Source organism: Camelus dromedarius, chromosome 5 (genome assembly GCF_036321535.1).
Source record: "Camelus dromedarius isolate mCamDro1 chromosome 5, mCamDro1.pat, whole genome shotgun sequence".
NCBI lineage: Eukaryota > Metazoa > Chordata > Mammalia > Artiodactyla > Camelidae > Camelus > Camelus dromedarius.
In genome coordinates this window covers 14,315,016-14,338,240 of record NC_087440.1, presented here as the reverse complement: position 1 = coordinate 14,338,240, position 23,225 = coordinate 14,315,016, and the positions used below count along the sequence as shown (strand labels likewise).

At 34.8% G+C, this 23,225-nt stretch overlaps 1 protein-coding gene across 9 annotated transcripts in view; it reads right to left on the bottom strand.

The window, feature by feature from the left end:
• The window catches only part of DMXL2 (Dmx like 2), a 132,333-nt gene that overhangs the window by 26,323 nt on the left and 82,785 nt on the right, over nt 1-23,225 (bottom strand). For 7 of the 9 annotated variants that reach the window (XM_031453059.2, XM_031453061.2, XM_064485600.1 and 4 more), the window contains 9 exons: nt 18,479-18,648; nt 15,556-15,653; nt 14,944-15,109; nt 13,373-13,637; nt 8,473-9,554; nt 7,882-8,073; nt 4,353-4,429; nt 2,667-2,797; nt 577-825 (listed from right to left, as the gene is read on the bottom strand). In XM_031453059.2, coding sequence (XP_031308919.1) covers nt 577-825; nt 2,667-2,797; nt 4,353-4,429; nt 7,882-8,073; nt 8,473-9,554; nt 13,373-13,637; nt 14,944-15,109; nt 15,556-15,653; nt 18,479-18,648 — 2,430 coding nt within the window. The remainder of the gene's footprint in view (nt 1-576; nt 826-2,666; nt 2,798-4,352; nt 4,430-7,881; nt 8,074-8,472; nt 9,555-13,372; nt 13,638-14,943; nt 15,110-15,555; nt 15,654-18,478; nt 18,649-23,225) is intronic. The other 2 variants (XM_031453060.2, XM_031453062.2) reach the window with 1 other exon arrangement.

Sequence of the window (23,225 nt, the reverse complement as noted above, 5' to 3'; positions counted from 1 at the left end):
GTAATCAGGCCACTTCTAAAGATGAATGAAGATCACTTCCGTGTTGCAGCACCACAGTGGGAAACTTCCCTATGCCATCAGTCTTCATCTTATCATCCTACCATCTTAAAAAGTGGGCTAAAAAATATACTCTAGTCCATAAGGAAAAAAAAAGGAAAGAAAAAGGAATAAAAAAAACCATGTGCGTGATTGGAACAGCCTTCTTGTCCAAGACCACAAACTTAATCAGAAGCCAGCTGCTGGGATGCTCTGTGATGATTGTGAGGGTCTATTTAAACCTTCCTTCTCTAATTGAAAACTATCCTTTTCCAGGACCTCACTCCTTAACACGGTCTCCTCACTTACCTTCACCTTTCCTTTTTTCTTTTTTATCCTCCTCAAATTTGTCCTGGTTTATCAAAAAATGTTAAACTGTATTTTTATTGTAACATGAATTTAATTACTTACTATCCTAACAAGAGTGTTTATACTTTAAATATCACTGATTTTCAAAATAAAAATTCTTAAAACATTAAAAAAAACTTTAACACTGGAAACTATTTACATTTACATACATTATTATCAAATTCACCTTACCCGAAACACTTTCTGATTGTCTCTGAGGTTTCACTACAAGTTTCACACCTCCTCCAAAAACAGCAGCCCACATTCGATTGTTTAATGGGTGGGCTGCAAGTCGAAACAATTCATTGGAGGAATTGGTGGCAAGAGCGTGTATTAGCAAACTTAAGTACACGGCAACAACAGCTTCACACAACAAAATGTTCAGTTTTGGCTGGTCTTCATCTTGGGCTGAACTGAGGAGGTTAATAAGTGAACTCACACCTGTAAGGGTATAGAACAAGAAGTCTGTCAGCATAACACTCCGAAGGAAAAAAACCCAAGTTTGCAATTTAAGCAAAATTATGTATCTATATATTATACGAAAAATATATATATGTATGTGTGTTTGTATATATATACGTATGTATATGTGTGTGTATATATTTGAGCAACAAAATACATGACAGAATGCTTTATAGCCCATAGAATAAAGTAAGAATTCACTGAGGTGTACTGATATAATAAAGAAATGAGTAAATAAATGAAAGGGGGAGAAGAGAATGCTCTTCCCGAGACAACTTCAGCTAGGAAGTAGAAGGAATGATAGGAAACCACCGTCTAGTAACCCCCACAGTCACATCTGATTCAGGCCACGTCATCACTGGATGCTAAAATTAGGGGGTAAAAGTATTGTATTTCACACAGTGTCAAGCATTCTCTTCAAAAGATACTCATTAATTGCAAAGGGAAAGAAAGCAACTTTACAAAGGAAAAATCTGGCAGAAACTACTGTCCCAAGTGATCAAAGCCAGCGGCACCAGTAATGGGACCCAGTGGCGTCATGTGCCTCCTGACACTTCACAGTGAGAGAGCGCGAAGCCTCTACTGTGGTGTCCCTAAGAGTACAAAACCTGAACCTAACGCTAAGAGGACATCAGAAAAACCCAACTGAAGGGACATTCTGAAAAATAACTGGCTAGTGCTCTTGACAAGTGTCACAGTCATGAGAGACACAGAAAGAAGGACTACGTATTAGAGGAGACACAAGACACAACACAAGTAAATGTTACACGGAAGACAATAGCGGGACAACAGGTGAAATTTTCAAAAAATCTATAGATGAGAGAACAGGATCGTATCAATATTAAGATGCTGAATTTGGTAACTGCTATGGTTATGTAAGAGAATGTCTGTTTTGGAAAAGACAAACTGATATATTAAAATGTAAAGTTGCATCCTATCTGCAACTTACCCTCAACTACTTCAGAAAAAAGGATACAATATACACACAGACACGCTAAGCGAGAGAGAGATGAAAACTGAATGATAAAATGTCAACGTTTGGGGAGTCTGGGGGAAGGTTACACACAAATTCTGTGTACCATTTTGTTGTTGTTGTTGTTGATTTTTTTTTCTTTGTACCATTTTTGAAACTTCTGTAAGTGAAATTATTTCAATAGGAAGTTAAAACAGAAACAATTATGTTTTGAGAAGCTGATGCACAAATGAATTTTATTTGAGCCTGTCACTTCCTCCACTGCCCCTCTTCACGATGACCATTAACATGTAACCTCGGAGTAAGAATTAAAGGACGTAGCGGACCAGGAAAGGCTAGTAAGAGAGTGAAGAAGGTCTGAAGTAATGATGTGGAGAATGAGGAAGAGCTACCCGGAGGAAGGGGAGAACTGGCAGGCACCAGGACCGAAGGGCCACGCCGTGGTCACTCCTACCTGACATACACCGACGCTCTTGAGAATAACTGCGTCCTGACACACCTGGGAGAGGAATCCCTGTGAGACTGGCTCTCTAAGACTCTAATTCAGAAAGTCTAAGGTTAAGGAAGACAACGTGCTCACCCTTGTGAAGGATGTTTAAACCCTGTTTTTTTATGCTGGTCAACACAGCTGGTTTTTGAAGCCTTAACTTTCTGGATCTTTAGACAACATTATAGTACGTAAGAAATCCTAATCTGTAGCAGAAAACATCATCAAAAACAAACAAATAAAAACGTATTCACCAAATTCACAAACAACAATAATCAAGAAATCAGTCAGTAGCTGTTTAAAAAGGAGTGGACAAACAGAAGGTTTAAAAAAAAAAAAAAAAAAACCTTAAATTCTCACCAGGCCATTGAGCAGGAGAGGAATTTGGTGTTGCGTGTTCTTCAATGCTTTCTGTCCTCAGTCTTCGACGATCACTTAAAAGAAGTCCTTGATAAGCCATTCCTGTAAACTGGTTTCCTTCTGTTTGACTGCTAAAACAATTAAGGTTCAGTTACGTATCATCCCGACAGAGGTAATAAGCAGTCGTACTTTCTACGCATTTATTTTATTTATTTTAGATGACTGTAGTGAAAACAAAATGCTTAAAACTGAATTCACTATCCTAATAAAAAGTTATTTCAGAAAGTTCTTTAATAAATTAGTTATAAATATTTATTGATAGTTTTTTAAAACAAAATACCAGATTTTCTACTTGGGCATGACACTTAGTCTCTAAAGTCTTTTCCAGATGCTGTAATACTTGAAAACCTTGTCTATATTCACTATTATTTAAAAAAAAAAAGTCTGCCATAAGGAGACTTCTGCTGGTACTAGGATGTATCAGACAGAAAATTTCAGGGTATTATTTTGTGGCATTTCTTAGTTGTGCAAAGTTGTGCAAGCTTAACATGGGATTAAAATATGAACTAAAAATCCGAAAAATCCGATTTTAGAAATACCTAATCCTAAAGCCAAAATGTGCCTAAATATTTACTTTCCTTATCTTTATGGAGTGAGGGAAATACAAAAGCAGAAAGTAGAGCTGACTCCCTGAAGAGTTCATCACAGCCAAAGACCCAGAAAATAAACATTTCAACAAAATTCATCTGGATTCTCATTTGGCACCATTTTAACCAGTGACTGACATCAAACAAGTTGTCTTTGATCATTAAGATGACCACAGTCAACTAAATAAGCTCTTTTTTTTTTTCTAATTTACATTTCCAAGTTTTTGGAGTTAGTTACATGCATGACCTTACTAGGCTAACGTCAGAGTACAGGCCACTTTGAGAGAGTAATTCCTTATTCAGTAATAAATCTTCCCACAAGAGGTTGCTGAATTTACAAGAAGAAAATCTAGACGTATGTTTAATATAAATTTAATGTGATTCTATTTATGTTACAAACTTTTCATTTACTAATATAATTCATTTAAATCTAGGTCACGTCTCTGATTCAATTTCTTACTACTTAAACTGCCCCAGTCATTAAAATGCAAAGTATACATTAATGAAGGTGATTAGACATTTATAAAAATTCAAAACATTACTTCCAACTGGTATCACTTCTTGAGACTTTTATATTACACAGAAGTGGGTAAGTAAACCTGATTTTAATAATTCAGTATTAGGAATGTACTTTGTCATTTTTCAAAAGTTTTTCCTCTTTCAACTGAAAACCAAACAGAATCTGATGCTAAAAGGAATAGTTCCTAAGGGGGAAGAAAAATTAGAAAGCTTCACTATTATAAATTATTTTGGATAGTGAACACCTCTTTTCTTAAAAACAAAAAACATGGGGATGATCATTTTTCTTTACGATTTGTCATTTCTATATGTCTCTGTTATTACTAGGTGATAGCCTAACTAAACAAAGAATTATTTTATTTCTCATTCTCATCTATTAAAGTATACATGGCAGTCGTATTTCAGGACTTTTCAGTCCCTAGGAAACAGAACCTTAAAATAACTCTGGAACAGTTTAATGTTTTTGCTGTATTAATACTATTTGGGGTGATTTCTTTTTTTTTTTTTTTTTTTTTTTTACCTGTAGCTGTGACTGTCACATAGTGCTTGGTAAATTGACGCAGAAAGAGATGCTGCAAGTGAATGAAGTGTGTGCACCTAAAACCAAAACAGCCACAATTACATTGTGTACTAATATCCCTACATAACAGTAATATCTTAAAAATTGGAAAATACTCAAAAAACTAGTAATACCATAAATAAGACTAGATCCTCTGTGAGACTAACGCTACCTTAAAACTTCTAAAATAACACTCACTCAGTTTAATATGCATGCCCACAAAAAAGCTAACTGATTCACACATATCTTTATCAAATATTTATTACTGTGAGCCTGCCGTTCAGCAGGCCCTGAGTAAAGTGCCAACGTTCACAGTGCGGGGACTGTCCTGGCCCGCTAATGGCTAGCTTAAATATGAATACTCAAAAAAAAACAGAACCAAAATAAGCATAGAATTTTCAGAGCTTTTATTAAACTCTTATGAAATTCCTCTTGATGAAAATAAAGACTTGCTCTTATCAATACGAGTGAATTAAATATTTAGAAAATGTATCGATCACTGTGTAAAATGGTTAATTTTCCAGAAAGCAAATAATCTACTTAGTACTTAGAAGTAGCGTGGTCTTAGAATTTTAAATTCAGAAAGTTTAAAAATTATCACTATAATATAAAAATCATCCTAAAATGCCATACTGAATCAACATTTTGAGACTCATAAACTTTTAAAATGTGAAGGGATCTTAGAAATAGTTTCATACTTTTTGAAAGCTTGTCCAAATTGCTGGGATGACTTTTAAATTACTTACAGCTTACATGCATTTAGTGCATTTTCTGCATTTCCATATCCACCTATCAAATAATTTAAGTAATCTCTGCTAAAATACTGACACAGGTTCATTCATGCTATGCTCTAATAGACTGATGTGACCAGTAAATCTTGGGTCCTTCAGAAGAATGTACTACCAGAAATCGAATGTGTCTTTCAAGCCAAAGAAAGAAAAAAATAAAACTGTTGGGGATCTGAAATGACATCAGCCACTGGAATTAGAAAAAGCATAGCACAGATACATGTAGGGAAGTCTGATCAACTCTCCAGATCCCGTCACACTCCCTCGCGATCCTTAGAATCTACCCACTGTTTCCAGCATAGGATATAGTTTTGTTGTTGTTTTGTCTGGGGCCAAATTGTTTTAATTGAAGTACGGTCAGTTACAATGTGTCAGTTTCTGGTGCACAGCACAATGTCCGAAGCAGGATATAGTTTTAATGTGGGGCAGTAACTCTGCCAAAACTCTAATGGCCCCAAACCGACTGCACAGCCTGCAACAAAACACAATCATCGGGGAAACAGTAACGAGGGTACTTTCTCCGGAGCTATTTCTGATCAATCACGGCTCTCTAAAAGATATGCCCCAAACATATTTTCACAGTATCTTGCCATATAAACAAATAGTTATAAATACTTCTACTTAATGATTCATTTAAGTGGAATGGAGAATCCAGAGGAATATTTGGCTTTAGAATACTGTCTAAAAAGTTAATTTCATTACCAAAAACAGTATTTGCTCTTTTCAGCAAATGGTGTTGGGAAAACTGGACAGCAGCATGTAAATCAATGGAGCTAGAACACTCCCTTACACCATACACAAAAATAAACTCAAAATGGATCAAAGACTTAAACATAAGACAAGATACAATAAACCTCCTAGAAGAAAATATAGGCAAAACATTACCTGATATGCATCTCAAAAATGTTCTCCTAGGACAGTCTACTCAAGCAATAGAAATAAAAGCAAGAATAAACAAATGGGACCTAATGAAACTTACAAGCTTCTGCACAGCAAAGGAAATCTTAAGTAAAACAAAACGACAACCTACGGAATGGGAGAAAATTTTTGCAAGTGAAACCGACAAAGGCTTGATCTCCAGAATATATAAGCAGCTCATACGACTCAATAAGAAAAAAATAAACAACCCAATCCAAAAATGGGCAGTAGACCTAAACAAGCAATTCTCCAAGGAAGAAATGCAAATGATCAATAGGCACATGAAAAAATGTTCAATATCACTAATTATCAGAAAGTGCAAATCAAAACGACAATGAGGTATCACCTCACACCAGTCAGAATGGCCATCATTCAAAAATCCACAAATGACAAATGCTGGAGAGGCTGTGAAGAAAAGGGAACCCTCCTATACTGCTGGTGGGAATGCAGTTTGATACAGCCACTGTGGAAAACAGTATGGAGACTCCTCAAAAGACTAGGAATAGACTTACCACATGACCCAGGAATTCCGCTCCTGGGCATATATCCAGAAGGAACCCTACTTCAAAATGACACCTGCACCCCAATGTTCATAGCAGCACTATTTCCAGTAGTGCTGACATGGAAACAGCTTAAATGTCCATCAACAGATAACTGGATAAAGAAGCTGTGGTATATTTATATAATGGAATACTACTCAGCCATAAAAACCGACAACATAACGCCATTTGCAGCAACATGGATGTTCCTGGAGAATGTCATTCTAAGTGAAGTAAGCCAGAAAGAGAAAGAAAAATACCATATGAGATCACTCATATGTGGAATCTAAAAAAAAAAACAAAAAAAAACATAAACAGAAAACAGAAACAGACTGATAGACATAGAATACAAACTTGCAGTTGCCAAGGGGGCAGGGGATGGGAAGGGATAGACTGGGATTTCAAAACGTAGAATAGATAAACAAGATTATGCTGTATAACACAGGGAAATATATACAAGATCTTATGGTAGCTCACAGCGAAAAAAAAGTAACAATGAATATATGTATATTCATGTATAACTGAAAAATTGTGCTCTACACTGGAATTTGACACAACATTGTAAAATTATTATAAATCAATAAAAAATGTTAAAAAAAAAAGTATTTGCCTACCTTAAAGGAAGACAATAACTTTTCCAGAAGTAAGAAAAATGCTTATTTTTCTTTTTTAATTGAAGTATTATTGATTTATATTATGTTAGTTTCAGATATACAGCATAGTGATTCAATATTTTTATAGATTATATTCCCTTGAAAGTTATTACAAAATAGTGGCTATATTTCCCTGTGCTATAAAATGTATCCTTATTGTTTATCTATTTTATACTTGGAAGTATGCATCTCTTAATTCCATACCCTGATCTTGCCCCTCCTCCCTTTCCTCTTTCTTCCCACTGGTAAACCACTAGTTTGTTCTCCGCATCTGTGAGTCTGTTACATGTTAGTTTTATTTTTAAGATTCCACATATAAGTAATAACATAAAGCATTTATCTTTCTGTCTGACTTACTTCACTAAGCATAATACTCCCTAGGTCCATCCACATTGTTGTAAATGGCAGAATCTCAAGAATGATTACTTTCAAACTACAGTCACTGGACAAGTAGTCTTGAACTGATCAGACTGAGAAGGTAGCAAATAAGAGTACTTTAAAATGTTTCTTCTAAGTTCAACGGGGAAGACAAGCAGAACGTATTTACCTTCTCAGCGTCTACAATACCAAATGACCACACACTGCACGTTACCTTCACATCTTCAGTACTGGGATGAGGTGGTGTTTTCATCTGAACAATGGTATAAAGTATATCATGGATGTGGTTATTTAAGTACAACACAGGATTAGCGATGACCGTTTTCGTGGCAGCAATACTTGCTGAAAGCAGAGGCAGGGTGGTAGGCAGGGGCAGCGGAGACTGGAGCTGCTTCACTGTCGTTTCCTGTGAGTGATAGATTGTTTTTTTTCAAAGCACTTAAAATGAAGGACAAAAAAAGCAATGAACAGCTACATGATTAAAATACTGGCAGTAAATATCTGAATAAAAGCAGTATGTTGATGTTCTTGTTCGTTCATCCTACAAACATTCTCTGTGTACCAGGTACTATGCTGGTTGCAGATGTCAAGATGTTTGACAGCTATGCACTCAGGCTTTTGGGCTCCTCCTAATTACCAGAATTTCAATCAAAAAAGACCCAAGCAGAGTGTAAACATGGCCTCCTATGAAAAGAGGAGCTGACCATATTAAGACTAACTAGTAAAAAGAGCTTTATAGCTATAAATGATGAAAGAGTTACTGTAATAAAATAACCAAGACTGTAAACAAAAGTGAAGTTCATACCTGCTGTGATTCTTGTAGCAAAAACTTGAGTTCCATCCTTACTGAGGCCAGGCCACCGCCCTGGGCTCCATGAAGGCTGCAGTAACTAAGGAACACCCGCAAGAGATCTTGGTTCTTCTGCAACCACAACTTCCGTCTTTCCGCATGCTCTCGTTTAGCCTGCAGTCTCCGTCTTTCTATCTGGTGCCGTTCGTAGGAACCGATATCTGGTTTGTCCACTATCTCTTGCTGACCCAGGAGATCACTTTCGACTTTGGAATACGCTTTACTGGCATATTCTTTAATAACTGACTCATGATTACAAATCTCATGCAAGGCAGCAATTTCCTTTTCAAGCCAGTTATAGAGTTGAAATCTGAGCTTCCCTCCATCTACTTCATAACCTGTAGCCAGTGTTCTTAGCTCAGTCATAAGGATCTTCAGACAAGCTCTGAATTTTAGCTGTTCAGCAATCACATCAACTTCAGCATCCCCTTCAAGACAATCCTCCTCCTGAGGAGTTGGTAACACATCAGGGTCTGAGGCTTTCAGACTTTCTGGTCTGCCTTTCTCCCTGGCATCCACACTTTTCATTACTAAACCGGCAGCATCTTCGTCTTCTTCTTCTAAGGCACTATCATGCTCTTCACCCCAGTCAAGACGAAGAGGTTCCTCATCAACTTTTACTACCGGCTGACTCCAGTCAAACTGTGATGGGGTTACATCTGACCAATCAATGCCAGAACTCGTATCGCCATCCCTCAGAGGTTTTGATTCTGAAGGTATGTCACCCGTCTTCTTAGAAACAAAGTCAGGCTGATCATTTTTTGAAGGTAAGGCAGATACTTTGGTAACTTTGGGAATTTTGGAGAGTACTTCCAAGGCTAAAACAGGGCATCCAACTTTAAAATGAGCATTTGCTGTGGTAAAGAATAATTTTCTTTCTATGAGGTTAATTTTATCCACAAAGTTCTTCTCCGTTTTGAGACCTACAGTTGCCAAAGTTCCTTCCGGGGAAGCAAGGTTTCTCCGAATAAGCAAAGGATGAGTTCGAAGGTAGTTGTAGAAACTAAAAACCACTGGGTTACAAGATTTGACGGTAACTACAGAAATCAAACAGATACAACCACAAGGTATTGTTAATTTGTACTTATAAATTAATTTGTACAAAAGAATAAAGTGCGTTGGCGTTTCCTCAAAATAAAGGATACTTAAATATTAACCCAGGACTAGTTAAACTGTGTACATCCACGTAATACATCTGAAATAAAAAGAATTTCCCTCTATTATGCTATGGAGTAATATCCAGAATATATAAAGTAAGATAAGGTGCAAAAAAGTATATATAGTAAACTACCTTTCATCTAAGAAAGTGAAGAGGGAATATATACACACACACACACATTCTCTCACTCTCTCATATCTTTTAAATGGAAGGAGAACACACAATTTTTTTTAATTGGTTCCCTAAAAAGGGGGGAAAATAGGGTAGAGAGATCAGAAAAGAGGCTAGATTTCTCTGAAAATACCTTGATTTTATGTATATTTCAAAACGATGTCAACATTTTGTATCATTTTAAAAGAAAGTTAATTTTTAAAAATTCACAGAAAAGCAAAAGCAAAATTAAACAAATGATTCTTTGTATCAAGTTGGTAGGAAAATCACACAGGGGAACTATGAAGTGACTTTAAAATAAGTAATTTGACTGAGTATCAGTCAAAAAAAGGTTAAACTGTTCTCAGTAACCATGTTATGAAAAATATCTGCATCATTATTCTGAAACAATTATATATACAAAAAATAGCATAGAATTATGTTGATGTCATAGGAATCCAAGCTTTTCATTATAAAACATAAATTTGAAATTTCAGGAGAAAGAGCCCTACACTCTGTATTTGAATTAGAAATTTCAATGTCAAAACATGTATCTCAGGGGGAAAAAAAAATGTCCTAGCTCCATTCACTGAAACAGCCTAGAAACGATGACCAAACCTGTAGCAACGAGGATCCCTGTGCCCAGGCTGTGGTCTCTAAAGAAATTATCAAAGAATAATGTCAAAAACATTCAAGAACTTGAAGAGGCTCCCACTGGTTAAAGTGGAGATAATCTGAGCATCCATAATAATAAACTGCAATGGATTAGAACATAAATCCATCTGAATCTGTGAATTCAAAACAATCTTGAAAAAAATAAAAGTTAGTTGGTCACCTTTGTAGGATGCTAGGAAACCAAGCTATTATTTTGAAAACTGGTAAATAAAGAGGAAGAATCAAACATGTGTATTCCCTTTACTATACATACTACTAGGATTCCGAGTAACGGAACAACAGGGACACAACCAGCAAAATCCAAAATTCAAGAAACTACAGGACATTCTGATTTCTTTAATAAATGAATTGGGGTGGTGGGGTTGGTACGTAAACTAAACACGGATCAAAATAGACATATTACAATATATTTGTATTGTATCATTTGGATCTTGATTCAAACAATTCAACTGTATACGATTTTATGAGACAACCAGGGAAATCTGAACACTGAGTATTTGATTATTAATAAAATTTTGAAAAAAAATTTGCTGTGTGTTGTAACAATGGTATGCATTATGTTTTTAAAATAGTCCTTATTTTTTAGAGATACATGTTGCAATATTTACAGATGAAATGATGTGCTGGGTTTGCTTCAAAATAAATCCATACAGGATTGAGAATGGGAGGGGGTGGAAAGGATGGGAATATATACGACACGAGGTTGGTTATGAGTTGATAACTATTGAAACTGGATGACAGACCCACAGACTTTCATTATACTATTCACTCTTTTATGAAATTTCCCCAATAGCAAGCTTTTAAGTTACCCTGGAAAACATAAAGAAATAAAGCTAATCTTCCTTCTTACAAAAACATGCACATTTTATCAGAATTACCTGGGTAACTCAGATACCTGTTTTTCTTCTAAAGGTTTTATTTTTTTTCCTTAAAATAATATAAAAATATTTATAGCAGTCCCTCCTTATCTGCAGTTTCACCTTCTGTGGTTTCAGTTATCTGAGGTCTACTGAGGTCCAAAAGTATTAAATGGAGAATTTCAGAAATAAACAATCCATAAGTTTTAAATTCCAATTTAAAAATAAAAATGAATGAATGAATAAATGAATGAATACATAAATAAATGTAAATAAATAAGAATTCTAAAAATTAATAGTGAGTGGTTCTGAATAGCATGATGAAACCCTACACTGTCCTGCTCCATCCTGTCTGGGATGGGAATCATCCTTTGTCCAGAGGCATCCCACGCACTGTCACAGTACTGCAGTGCTTGTGTTCAAGTCAGCCTTATTTTACTTAATAATGGTCCTCACATCTAAGAGTAGTGATGCTGGCAACTCAGCTCTGCCGAAGAGGAGCCATAAAGGACTTCCTTTAAGTGAAAAGGTGAAAATTCTCAATAAGAAAAAAATTCGTAAGCTAAGACCTATGGTCAGAACGGATCTCCTATTCACGAAATTATGAAGAAGGAAAAAGAAATTGATGTTAGTTTTGCTATCACACCTCAAACTGCAAAAGTTATGGACACAGTGCTTGGTAACTGCTTAGTTAAGATGGAAAAGGCATTAAATTGGTACCATAAGCTCCTGAGTGAGAGAGACCACAGTCACATATCTTTTATTATAATACATTGTTATAAATGTTCTATTTTATTTTATTATTAGTCATCATTGCTAATCTTTTACTGTGCCTAATTCTCAAATTAAACTTTATCACTGGTGTATGTGTATATAAAAAAACATAGTATATATAGGGTTTGGTACTATCCACGGCTTCAGTCATCCACTGGGGGTCTTGGAACATAATCCCTGTGGATAAGGGGGGACTTCTGTATTAAAATATTGTATTTCTTCTTTTTAAAGAAGAAAATAAAAATTGAGCCCCTTTATTCACGTAAGCTCTTTTAGCATTTAAAAGTAAGATATAATAAAAATGTAAGGCTAGAAAATTACAACTACAGAAAGTACAAAATGAAAAGTGAAAGCTTTTATCTCCCCACTCCTATTCCCAAAACGTAACCAGTGCCAGTATTTACCTTCCTGTGATTTGTTCCAGAAAGCAACAGAGGGAGCAGGAGGCCAGACACAGTATGTGTGCACACACGTGTAGATCTGAGCCACACGTATACACAAAACGCAAAAGGAATCATTACTGTTCTGTATCTTACTTTTTCCACGTAATAATACACCACATATTGACACATCAACCTGCCTCACTTTTCAATGGCAAACTGTTCCTATAGTATGGATGTATTATCATTTATTTAACTATTTTATTGATGAATACTTAGAATGTACCATATTTTAAATTACTACAAACAATGCTGATAGATATCCTCCAAATTATTTTTAAAATCTAAATTATCTGGTATAACTAAGAGTAGAGAAGGTTTGCCACACAAGAATAAAGTTTTTGCAGGAACATACGCTAAACCAGTATGTGGAACAGCCAAAATTAATACTTTTTTTAAAAAAACTGGCTATATGATACATGGAAAGAGCTGAATAATGTGGAAACATCCTATATGCTTCAGTTAAACATCTATGACATTAAATAGCATGGTAACTTTATACATCTTGATACACAGCTGTGACAGTAAAAACGTGTGTGAAGTCTTTAGTACTACTCAAAGTCCGATAACAAAAATGCTAGATTAAATTACAAATAAGAAGTGACTAAACCTTCGGCCACACAAGAAATTTTGATACTGATTTCTCAAAGTTGAAAAGTGAATCTGGTGGTGACTGGTTTTGTGTGTGTCTGAGTGTGTGTGTGTGTGTGTGTGTGTGTGTGTGTGTTATCTAAGTGAACATCAGTTTAGAAACTGTCTTCTTTTTAAAAAGATAAAGAGAAACCCACAAAATGTCCTACCTTGATGTTCATCATCCTCCTTTGGTGTTTGTTCCAACAACGTGTCCAACGCTCGGGTATAATCTTTCATTACCCAGTAGGCAAGACTACGCAGGAAGGGATCAGGATGTAACCGCCTGTAATCAAACCCTGAGCCATCCTTTTGGCAACCCAAAATCTTCTGATTGAGGATGGATATATAAGTGGATGAAGTCTCAAAATCAGATTCATATAAACGGGCAATAACCATAGCTAGCTGTATATCTTCCATTTTTTCAAGACATACCTGTAAGTTTAAATATGAAGAAATATTTATTTATTTAGAAATATGAAATGTCTCACTGATATCCTTAAACTATCTACCATTTATATTCTCACAGTGGAGGGAAGAGGTCCAGAGGTTGAGGCAGTGAACGGTAATTAAATGACTGCTTGACAGGAGATGAGGAATAGCAAGAAGATTAAGGAACTACAACTTCTTAGCTTCCAGCCTAGAAAGATCATTTATAAAATAAGCATAAAACAAAGTCTATCAACACCATCTCAGACTTAGATCAATTTAAATTAATAACATTTACTTTTTAAAGTAAATACCACTTAGAACATTTGAATTCATATATCAGTTCCTCTTAATTGCCAGATACATTTCCATATAAACATAATTATTACTACTGTAAAATAATCTTCTATTTACATAACAAATAACTTAAGACATAAAGCCACATACTCTATTTTTACTCTCTGCGTTTATATTCTCGTGTAACAACTCATCTTGAGAATTTGAGGTCATTCAGGCAATATGAGCATCTCTCAGTCAAGCAACATTTCTCTTCTTTGCCTGAGTATCTTCTAGGCTAAACTTTCCATTTCAAGATTATAAACATTTGTTATTTTAAAAAAATCACACACCTGATGTAATTTTGAAAATATGACTAATTCTAAACATAAAGTACTTTCATTTGTTTGGATGGTTCCTATTTCTTCTATCATGTATCATTTCCAATTCTATTTTCCCTCCACCTATTTGGATTGCTTATTGTAAGCATCCTAAAAAGAAGATCTCATAAATAAACAGAAATATTTGTAATTACTCTCTTAATCAGCTACCAGAATTATATCAAAAAAATGCAGAGTTTTACCTCTTCACATTCGTTTTCCAACATCTAAGACAACTACATTACAAAACAGCACAAAATGCAATTTCAGTTCATTATCTGTGATACAAGATATCACACTTGCCTGCCTACACCAGATATAGAGGTCGTATATAAATAGTTCAGAATTACAACTTGACCAGGAAGAAAATATTTATAAACCATTTTTGCCATTTTTTCATACATTTATACTTGAAATGTGTATGCTTATCTTGAAATGCAAAATTCTCTATATAAAATTTTTCATTTACATTTTTCACTCGAATTTATTTATAACTTAATTTATCACAGTGCAACTACTTAAATTCAGTAACCTCTGCAGTTATTCTCTAGTCTTAATCCTTACAAACATATGACAAAAAATTATAATCTCCTCTTCAACCTTTCCAGGATTTCAAGCTCTTATAAGCACTTCATAGCATGTTTTCTTATTTATACCTCAATGGCATCTTTCAGGGAACCAGCTAACAAGAAAAAAGCAGCAGACTGTTCAAAGCGTTGTTTCCCAAGTAAAGAGAAGGCATTTTTCAAAGCGGCTTTACGCCATCGATCTTCATTAAAGTTGTGGCTGAAAAATGTTGTCATTTTCTCATCATGCTGGGACCTGGGAACCAGAGCACACACATCAGTGGTTAAACCAAATTTAAAATATTTTGAATCCTTTACAGAATACAGGAAAATAGAAAATAAAAACCTCAAACACCCATTAAAAGAACAATAATAACTTTAGTGATAGGTATTGGTTATCAAGCTTCACTTCTTCTAATAAGGAGAAAACACAAAATATCTCATGTATACAAAGATAGGAAGCAAGAGCGTTTTTTACTTTCCAAAGTGCTTTTATCAACTTATTTTCAACAATATCCCACTCTTTAGGTTAAGCTGAAACGATACGGTGCCTATTTTTTGACAGATAAAGAAACCAAAGCACAAAAAAGGAAACTGATTTGATCAAGCTCATATTTCTAAACACTTTCAAAAGCATTACGTTTCTAAGTCACAGCACAATCTTCACTCCATTAAATCATATTAGGTGTTGAGACAGTTTACCTGAACAGACCCCACACTACGGCTTTCTTCTTCATTGAAAGGTAGAACAATGCAGCATCCAAGGCATCATTGTTCCTTTGAAAAGCAGCTTTGGCGACCTACATGGTAAATTAAAAATTATATTAAATTAACTATTTGATAAAAGAATCACCACAATTAATACGTCCCTGCTACTGCCATGGCTGACGGAAACTATGAAGATGGGGAGAGTTGACCCTACTCCACAGTCTCCAGTAGCTTATAATACATGCTCCAGAGACAACCCTTTGCATACCAGTAATTATAATAAAAATAATAACAGCAACTAGTATTTATTGACTACTTACCACGAACAGGCACCAGTCTAAGTACCTTTTATTCATCTTATTGAATCACCACAATCCATGAGGTACCCTTATCCCCATTTGAGGCAACTAAGGCACAGAGACGTTAACTGAATTGCCTAAGGTCCCATAGTAAGGGGTGCAAAAGGGAGTAGAACCCAGGTAGTAATAAAACTGCCTAACATAGGAAACTAAATAAAGAATACAGAATATTTAATGAATGAGAACTTTATCTCGAAAATTAAGCATATTACATTTCTTAATGTTCTGTAAAGGTTAAACTGAGACTTCTGTGGTAGGTATATGTGATTTCACAAGTTAAGGCTCCCTCAACTAATACTGATATGACATCTGTGAATAAATATCTATTATACACATGCGTGCACACACACATTTTTAAAACTACAGAGAAAAAACAAATGTTCTAGTTTTTTTTAAAAAACATAATTTTGTTTAAAACATACTTTTATGGCATTTTTCAATCAAGTTCTGACAATTCTGAAGGATTGACACACTCTTTCTGGCACATAATTAAAATAAAGAAGGCTGGAGTGCTGTTATTGGAAGGGCTTTCAAATTTTAGTTCTTAGAAATTTCATGAGAAAAGGTCTTAATGAGTACAGGGTTCTCCATGTATCGTAACTCATAACTTCCTTTGTGCCATATGACCAAAGTTGCTGAATTTATACAGAATCAATCAACTCAGTGTAAGCTGAAAAATTATTAAGCCCGTAACATTACTGTACGTAACCATATTGTTTTGAACACAGTACCAGACAGACCATATATTTCTCAAAGATACTGAGATAACCACTACAAATCACTAAGTTGAGAGGCATAACAATAAAAAATAATCGACATTTTTTTAGCTCCCTGGCTTATGGTGGAGCAGGAAGCTTCCAAGGCATGGGAGAGAGGAGGACAGGTAGCTAAAAATTAAATCACGAAAATGTTTCACTCTCAATGCTCCCTTATTTCTCTTCCCTTTTTTAGTATTTTCTCTGCCTTTGATCATTTAACTTAGTATCTCAACATTTAATAATTTTTACAGGAATTTTTATTCATCTTTAGTTAATCATTTATAATATATATCTCAAGGGGAATTTTTTTTACATGTCATTTTGATTCAATTTTAAGAGATAAATTACTTGTGGAAATACATCATATGTATATATCAGAAATACTCAATTATAATGATACAAACACATTGTTGACAAGAAACTAGAGACTTTGTAGGCAACACCCAAACATTTCTGATAAAATATGTCCTCTTTTCCCACTGCTTTGGGATATAAAAAAAAATTTAATGTAGATACTATGCTATTTATTTGCTATTAACAATTAACTTTCCCTACACCCTAGAAACTACATTTTTGATTGGTGTGAGGACAAATCCCTTCTTATATCTGTGCTTCTTTGGAGAAGGGAAATGCTGGCTGCCTTACATGTAGCAGGAAAACGATACTCCCACACTCACCTTTCAAACTGTGATCTGAGGACCATGAACCCCAGAATCACAGGATGCTAATGAAGATGAAGATGCCACAGCCCTAACATCCCCAACCTACGAAATGAAAACCTCTGGGAGTGGGCTGAGGGATATGTGTTTTTAACACATTTGCCAGGTGATTCTTCTGACCCTAAAATTTGAGAACTGCTGTTGCAGGGGAGTAACTTCATCCTGAGGGAAATGAATTCATACTCTACAATGGTATCCGTCAGTGTAGTTTCACTAATCGTATTTCTGGGAATTTCAATGGACTCCTAAAAGTAAACAACGAATGACAATTCCACGTTCCTAACCATGCAGAGTAGAAAGGGCACAGACTAAATCTAACACTTTTAAATGATGGGAGTTTGGGCTGGTTACCTAACCTCTCCGAGTCTTAGTTCCATCAGGTTAAAACAGAGATGGTAACATGTGGCTTATGAAAAGATTATATGAAATAATTTATGAAAAGCAATTAGCACCAAACCTGCTATACAAAAGCTGTTCAGTAACAATTAGTTTCTGAAACACTGAAAGAATATTCAGCGTCTACTAAAATTTTTTTTTTCTAAAGGGACTCTGCCAGAAAACTAACTCCAAAAATCCAACTTAAAATGTATTGCATGTTTCACTTGCTGTCATAGATGTTTTCTTCAAGTGCACACAAATCATAATTTTTTTATTGAATGGTATTTTAAATATGCAAAGGAAGTTTGCTATTTATTAACCTAGCCATGCAGAGAATCTTTTATATAAAAAGAATGCTTTTTCTATGTCGTGTATGTAGATGACAAGAACTTATGTCAACTTTCTAAATTCAGATGTTTATATTTTTGTAAACTAGGACACACCTCAACTAGTAGCAGAAAACATTGCTATTCTAGAAACATTATACACTCAGCATATATGGCAACAGACAATTAATATACTGCATGGATGTCTGATAAAAGTCAAGTTTTTGAAATCTCCAAAAATTTGTATTTAAGAAATTCTCAAGACTTCAGGATGTACATACTAACCCCCCCACTACAGGTTTCCTGGAAGACAGTATCTTCTATACTTTAAGAAAAGACTTTTTTAAAAACTTCAAAATCCAATGACTTAAAGTTACCTTTTCGATGCATCTTCTAAGAGTGTTAATATTCCTGACCCACCATCCTATCCCCATAGCTCTTAACTCAGACCACTGAGGGTCCCCTCTCTGAATTGCTGGAATCATATTAATCAGCTCTTCTTCGGCCTCAGAATGAAAAGCCCAGGCAAAATGACAAGTAGATACACCTAAATAAGAAATACAAAATAATAAGCTTCAGAACTAATAAAAAAATTTTTTCACATAGTCACATATTTATTCATTCAGCAAAAAATTTTCAAGCAGAAAAAAAAATGATGAAAGAATTTCATCATTCAGGATTTCATAGTATAAGATTCTAAATACAAGACCATTATAAGGATACACAAATCCAAAATATCTTTTTCCCAAATGTATTTTCCTTTTCCCCCCACAAAAACAGACACACTGAAACTAAATCATTAGAAAGAAAGATATTTGAGTATCGAGCCACTCATATGTATGTACACACACCAAACTTATCAACAGTGAAAGCTCCGGTCCAGTTCAAATATCTTGGCCTGTGTACGTGGGTGCTGTTTGACAGTGCCACTTGCTTGCAGACCATGTGCTTCAGTACTGGACACTGCTCTGGCCAAAGAGCTTCATATCACTTCAAAGCAAGCTCTAAACTTGAGAGTTCCCTCTACCTTCAGTGCCTTGGTTAAAAAGACTTTAAAACTCTTTTTGGTATATGGCAAACTCTTTCTTGTCACGGTAAAAGACTGACAGAGATCTACACTGTATTTAGAGGCAACAAAATGGGGTTCAGCAACACTCTCCATAAGTTTGTCCATAGTTGAACCACTGACAACACTTTACTCCACTTGGAGCAGGTGAAGAGGAAACATAAGAGAAGTGAACCACGTGGAGTGATGTCAGACAGTGGGAATGCTGCTGGGAAGAACCCAGCGCATCCCAGGACAGAAGCCAGGCTAGCTGAAGTAACCATCTAAATGAACCTTTTGGAAACAAAGAAATGTCTGAGGCCAATGTTCTGACAGTCACATTACAACACAGGACTCTCAGTGCTATAAGAACATCAATATTACCACATGTGATTTTTTTCATTAACAACTACTATATAGATTTCCCATATAGTTTAAAACTTTTCTAACAATTACTGCTTCCCAACAGTTCCTTTAGAAAGTATAAAAAACTATTACAACCATTTTGAATAATAATCTTAAATCTTTTAAATTCCCCATTGCTAACATTTATATACAATGTGTTTGAAATCTTATCACAAAATCGATGCAACATGTCTTAACTGTCACTATAAATTTAGGGGGAAAATGGAAAAAATTTAATAACATCAATTTGTATTTTTTCAGAATCTAAAAAGTAGATTCATTTTCTCACTATTTAAGTCTCTGATTTAAGAAAAAACTGCTACTTGAAATAATTACAAAAAAACTGATGCTTTGCTTTAGAAATTGCTATTACATGGCAATGCAAAATGCACTTTTGCTGATATGAAATTTTTATTATAAAATAACAATATAAAATATATTATATTCTAAACCCTTAAATGAATTTTTTTAAACTGAAGTATAGTTAGTTTACAATGTTGTGTCAATTTCTGGTGTACAGCACAATGTTTCAGCCATACAAGTGAAATTTTTTAATTGAAGTATAGTTGACTTACAATGTTGTGTTATGAAATTTGACTGATTAATTTTTGGCGTGATTAAAAGGAAACAAAAAAACAGACAGGCCTGTCAGGGGAATGCAGTTAAGAAAGAAGATTAAGAGAGCAGCGAATATTTGTAAACCTAACTATTAGAGGTGAAAAGGCATTAGGAAGAAGAAAAAAAAATAGGGGCACCAACAGGCATTTATTTTTACTTGCCTTCCAACGGCAGACTATTGTTTGTAATCAATCTCTGCTCTTCTCAGCTTGTCTATCTATATGCTAGCTACTTAAGTTTTTCCCTAAAAAATGTTCCCAGGACCATCACCTACAAGACCAGTCACTTTCCTCAGCTCCAGTGTTTTAACTATATCATAGGGAAAATGGAATTAGACAAAGTTTATAAATTTGAGGTGTTTTGGACCTCCCTAGACAATGTAGACAATTGTCATTAAGTGATTCAGTACCATCTGACCATCATTTAAATCTAAAATTTGAAAGAACTTTAAGATACCATTTTTAACCTTTTCCAAAAGGCACAGATCATTTAAAACAGTGAGTTGAGTTTTGGCATCATCAAACTTTTTTGGTTTTGGGAATGTAAATGAGCAGTCTTTCTGAAGGTAGCAACACTTATCAAGAGTTAAGAATTTTCAAGATACATGTACTCCAATGTTCATAGCAGCACTATTTGCAATAGCCAAGACATGGAAACAACCTAAATGTCCATCCACAGATGACTGGATAAAAAAGATATGGAATACTACTCAGCCATAAAAAGAACAAAATAATGCCATTTGCTGCAACATAGATGGACCTGGAGATCGTCATTCTAAGTGAAGCCAGAAAGAGAAAGAAAAATACCATATGATATTACTTATATGTGGAATCTAAAAAAAAAAAAAAAAAAAAAAAAAAAAAGACACAAGTGAACTTATTTACAAAATAGAAACAGACTCACAGACATAGAAAACAAACTTACAGTTACCAGGCGGGGAAGGAGGTAGGAAGGGATAAACTCAGGATTCAAGATTTACCGATACTTACTAGTATATATAAAATACATAAACAAGTTTCTGTATAGCACAGGGAACTGTATTCAATATCTTATAGTAACCAATAATGAAAAAGAATATGAAAATGAATATATGTATGAATATGTGACTGAAACATTGTGCTATACACCAGAAATTGACAACACTGTAAACTATACTTCAATAAAAAAATTTTACTCTCTTAAGAGTTAAGAATTCTCAAGCCCTTTGATTCAGTAATTTCACTACTAGAAAATTAATAGGAGGAAATAATCAGATATATAAACATTTTTATATGCAAGGTTATAAAGTCATTCATTAACAATGACAATTCAAATGGGAAAAAAATCTCAGCAAAAGTTATATTTTTAGAAAAAATAAAGGACTGGTTAGACGAAATATAGTTTAAAAACATGACAGAATAGTAGACAGCAGTTTAGAATCATATTTTCAAAGAACAAGCCTTTGTCGGTTTCATCGTTTGCAAAAATTTTCTCCCATTCCGTACGTTGTCGTTTTGTTTTACTTATGGTTTCCTTTGCTGTGCAAAACCTTCTAAGTTTAATGAAGTCCCATTTGTTTATTCTTGCTTTTATTTCTATTGCTTGGGCAGATTGCCCTAGAACATTTTTGAGATGTATGTGAGATAATGTTTTGCCTGTTCTCCTCTAGGAGGTTTATTGTCTCTTGTCTTATGTTTAAGTCTTTGATCCATTTTGAGTTTACTTTTATGTATGGTGTACGGGAGTGTTCTAGCTTCATTGATTTACATGCTGCTGTCCAGTTTTCCCAACAGCATTTGCTGAAGAGACTGTCTTTATTCCATTGTGTATTCTTGCCTCCTTTGTCAAAGATTAGTTGACCAAAAGTTTGTGGGTTCATTTCTGGGCTCTCTATTCTGTTCCATTGGTCTATATGTCTGTTTTTGTACCAATAGCATGCTGTCTTGATGACTGTAGCTCTATAGTATTGTCTGAAGTCTGGGAGAATTATTCCTCCAGCCTCTTTCTTTTTCTTCAGTAATGCTTTGGCAATTCTAGGTCTTCTGTGGTTCCATACACATTTTATTATGGTTTGTTCTAGTTCTGTGAAATGTGTCCTGGGTAATTTGATAGGGATTAAAATAAATCTGTAGATTGCCGTGGGCAGTGTGACCATTTTAACAATATTGATTCTTCCAATCCAGGAGCATAGAATATCTTTTCATTTTTTTAAAGTCTTCTTAATTTCCTTCATCAATGGTTTATATTTTTCCATGTATAAGTCTTTCACCTCCTTGGTTAGATTTATTCCTAGGCATTTTATTACTTTGGGTGCTATTTTAAAGGGGATTGTTTCTTTACTTTCTTTTTCTGTTGATTCCTCATTAGTGTAAAGAAATGCAACTGATTTTTGAACGTTAATCTTGTAACCTGCTACCTTGCTGAATTCTTTGATTAGTGCTAGTAGTTTTTGTGTGGACTTTTTAGGGTTTTCTATATATAGTGGAGCAGTTATTGAGGGTAAAGGGTAAGTGCTATGCGTAAGAATAATAAACTATGAAGCCCAGTACTGTATACCCTACAACACTAAAGCATATTTTGTGGGGCTGTGTCCAGGATGCTGGTTTCAAAAGGAACACAGCCCAGTAAAAGCTGCACTGGACTGGGATTCTAATTCCAACTCTATTAATAAACAGCCATATATCTTGGGTAGGTCACTTTTTAAAAAAAAATTTTTTGTTCTTTTTTTAGGGAAGGGGGAGGGTAATTAGGTTTATTTATTTATTTAATGGAGGCACTGAGGATTGAACCCAGGACCTCGTGCATGCTAAGCACATATTCTACCACTGAGCTGTACACTCCCCTCCTAGACAGGTCACTTTAAACACTATAGTTTTGATTTTTTTTAACATTTTTTATTGATTTATAATCATTTTACAATGTTGTGTCAAATTCCAGTGTTCAGCACAATTTTTCAGTCATTCATGGACATATACACACTCATTGTCACATTTTTTTGTCTGTGAGTTATCATAACATTTTGTGTATATTTCCCTGTGCTATACAGTGTAATCTTGTTTATCTATTCTACAATTTTG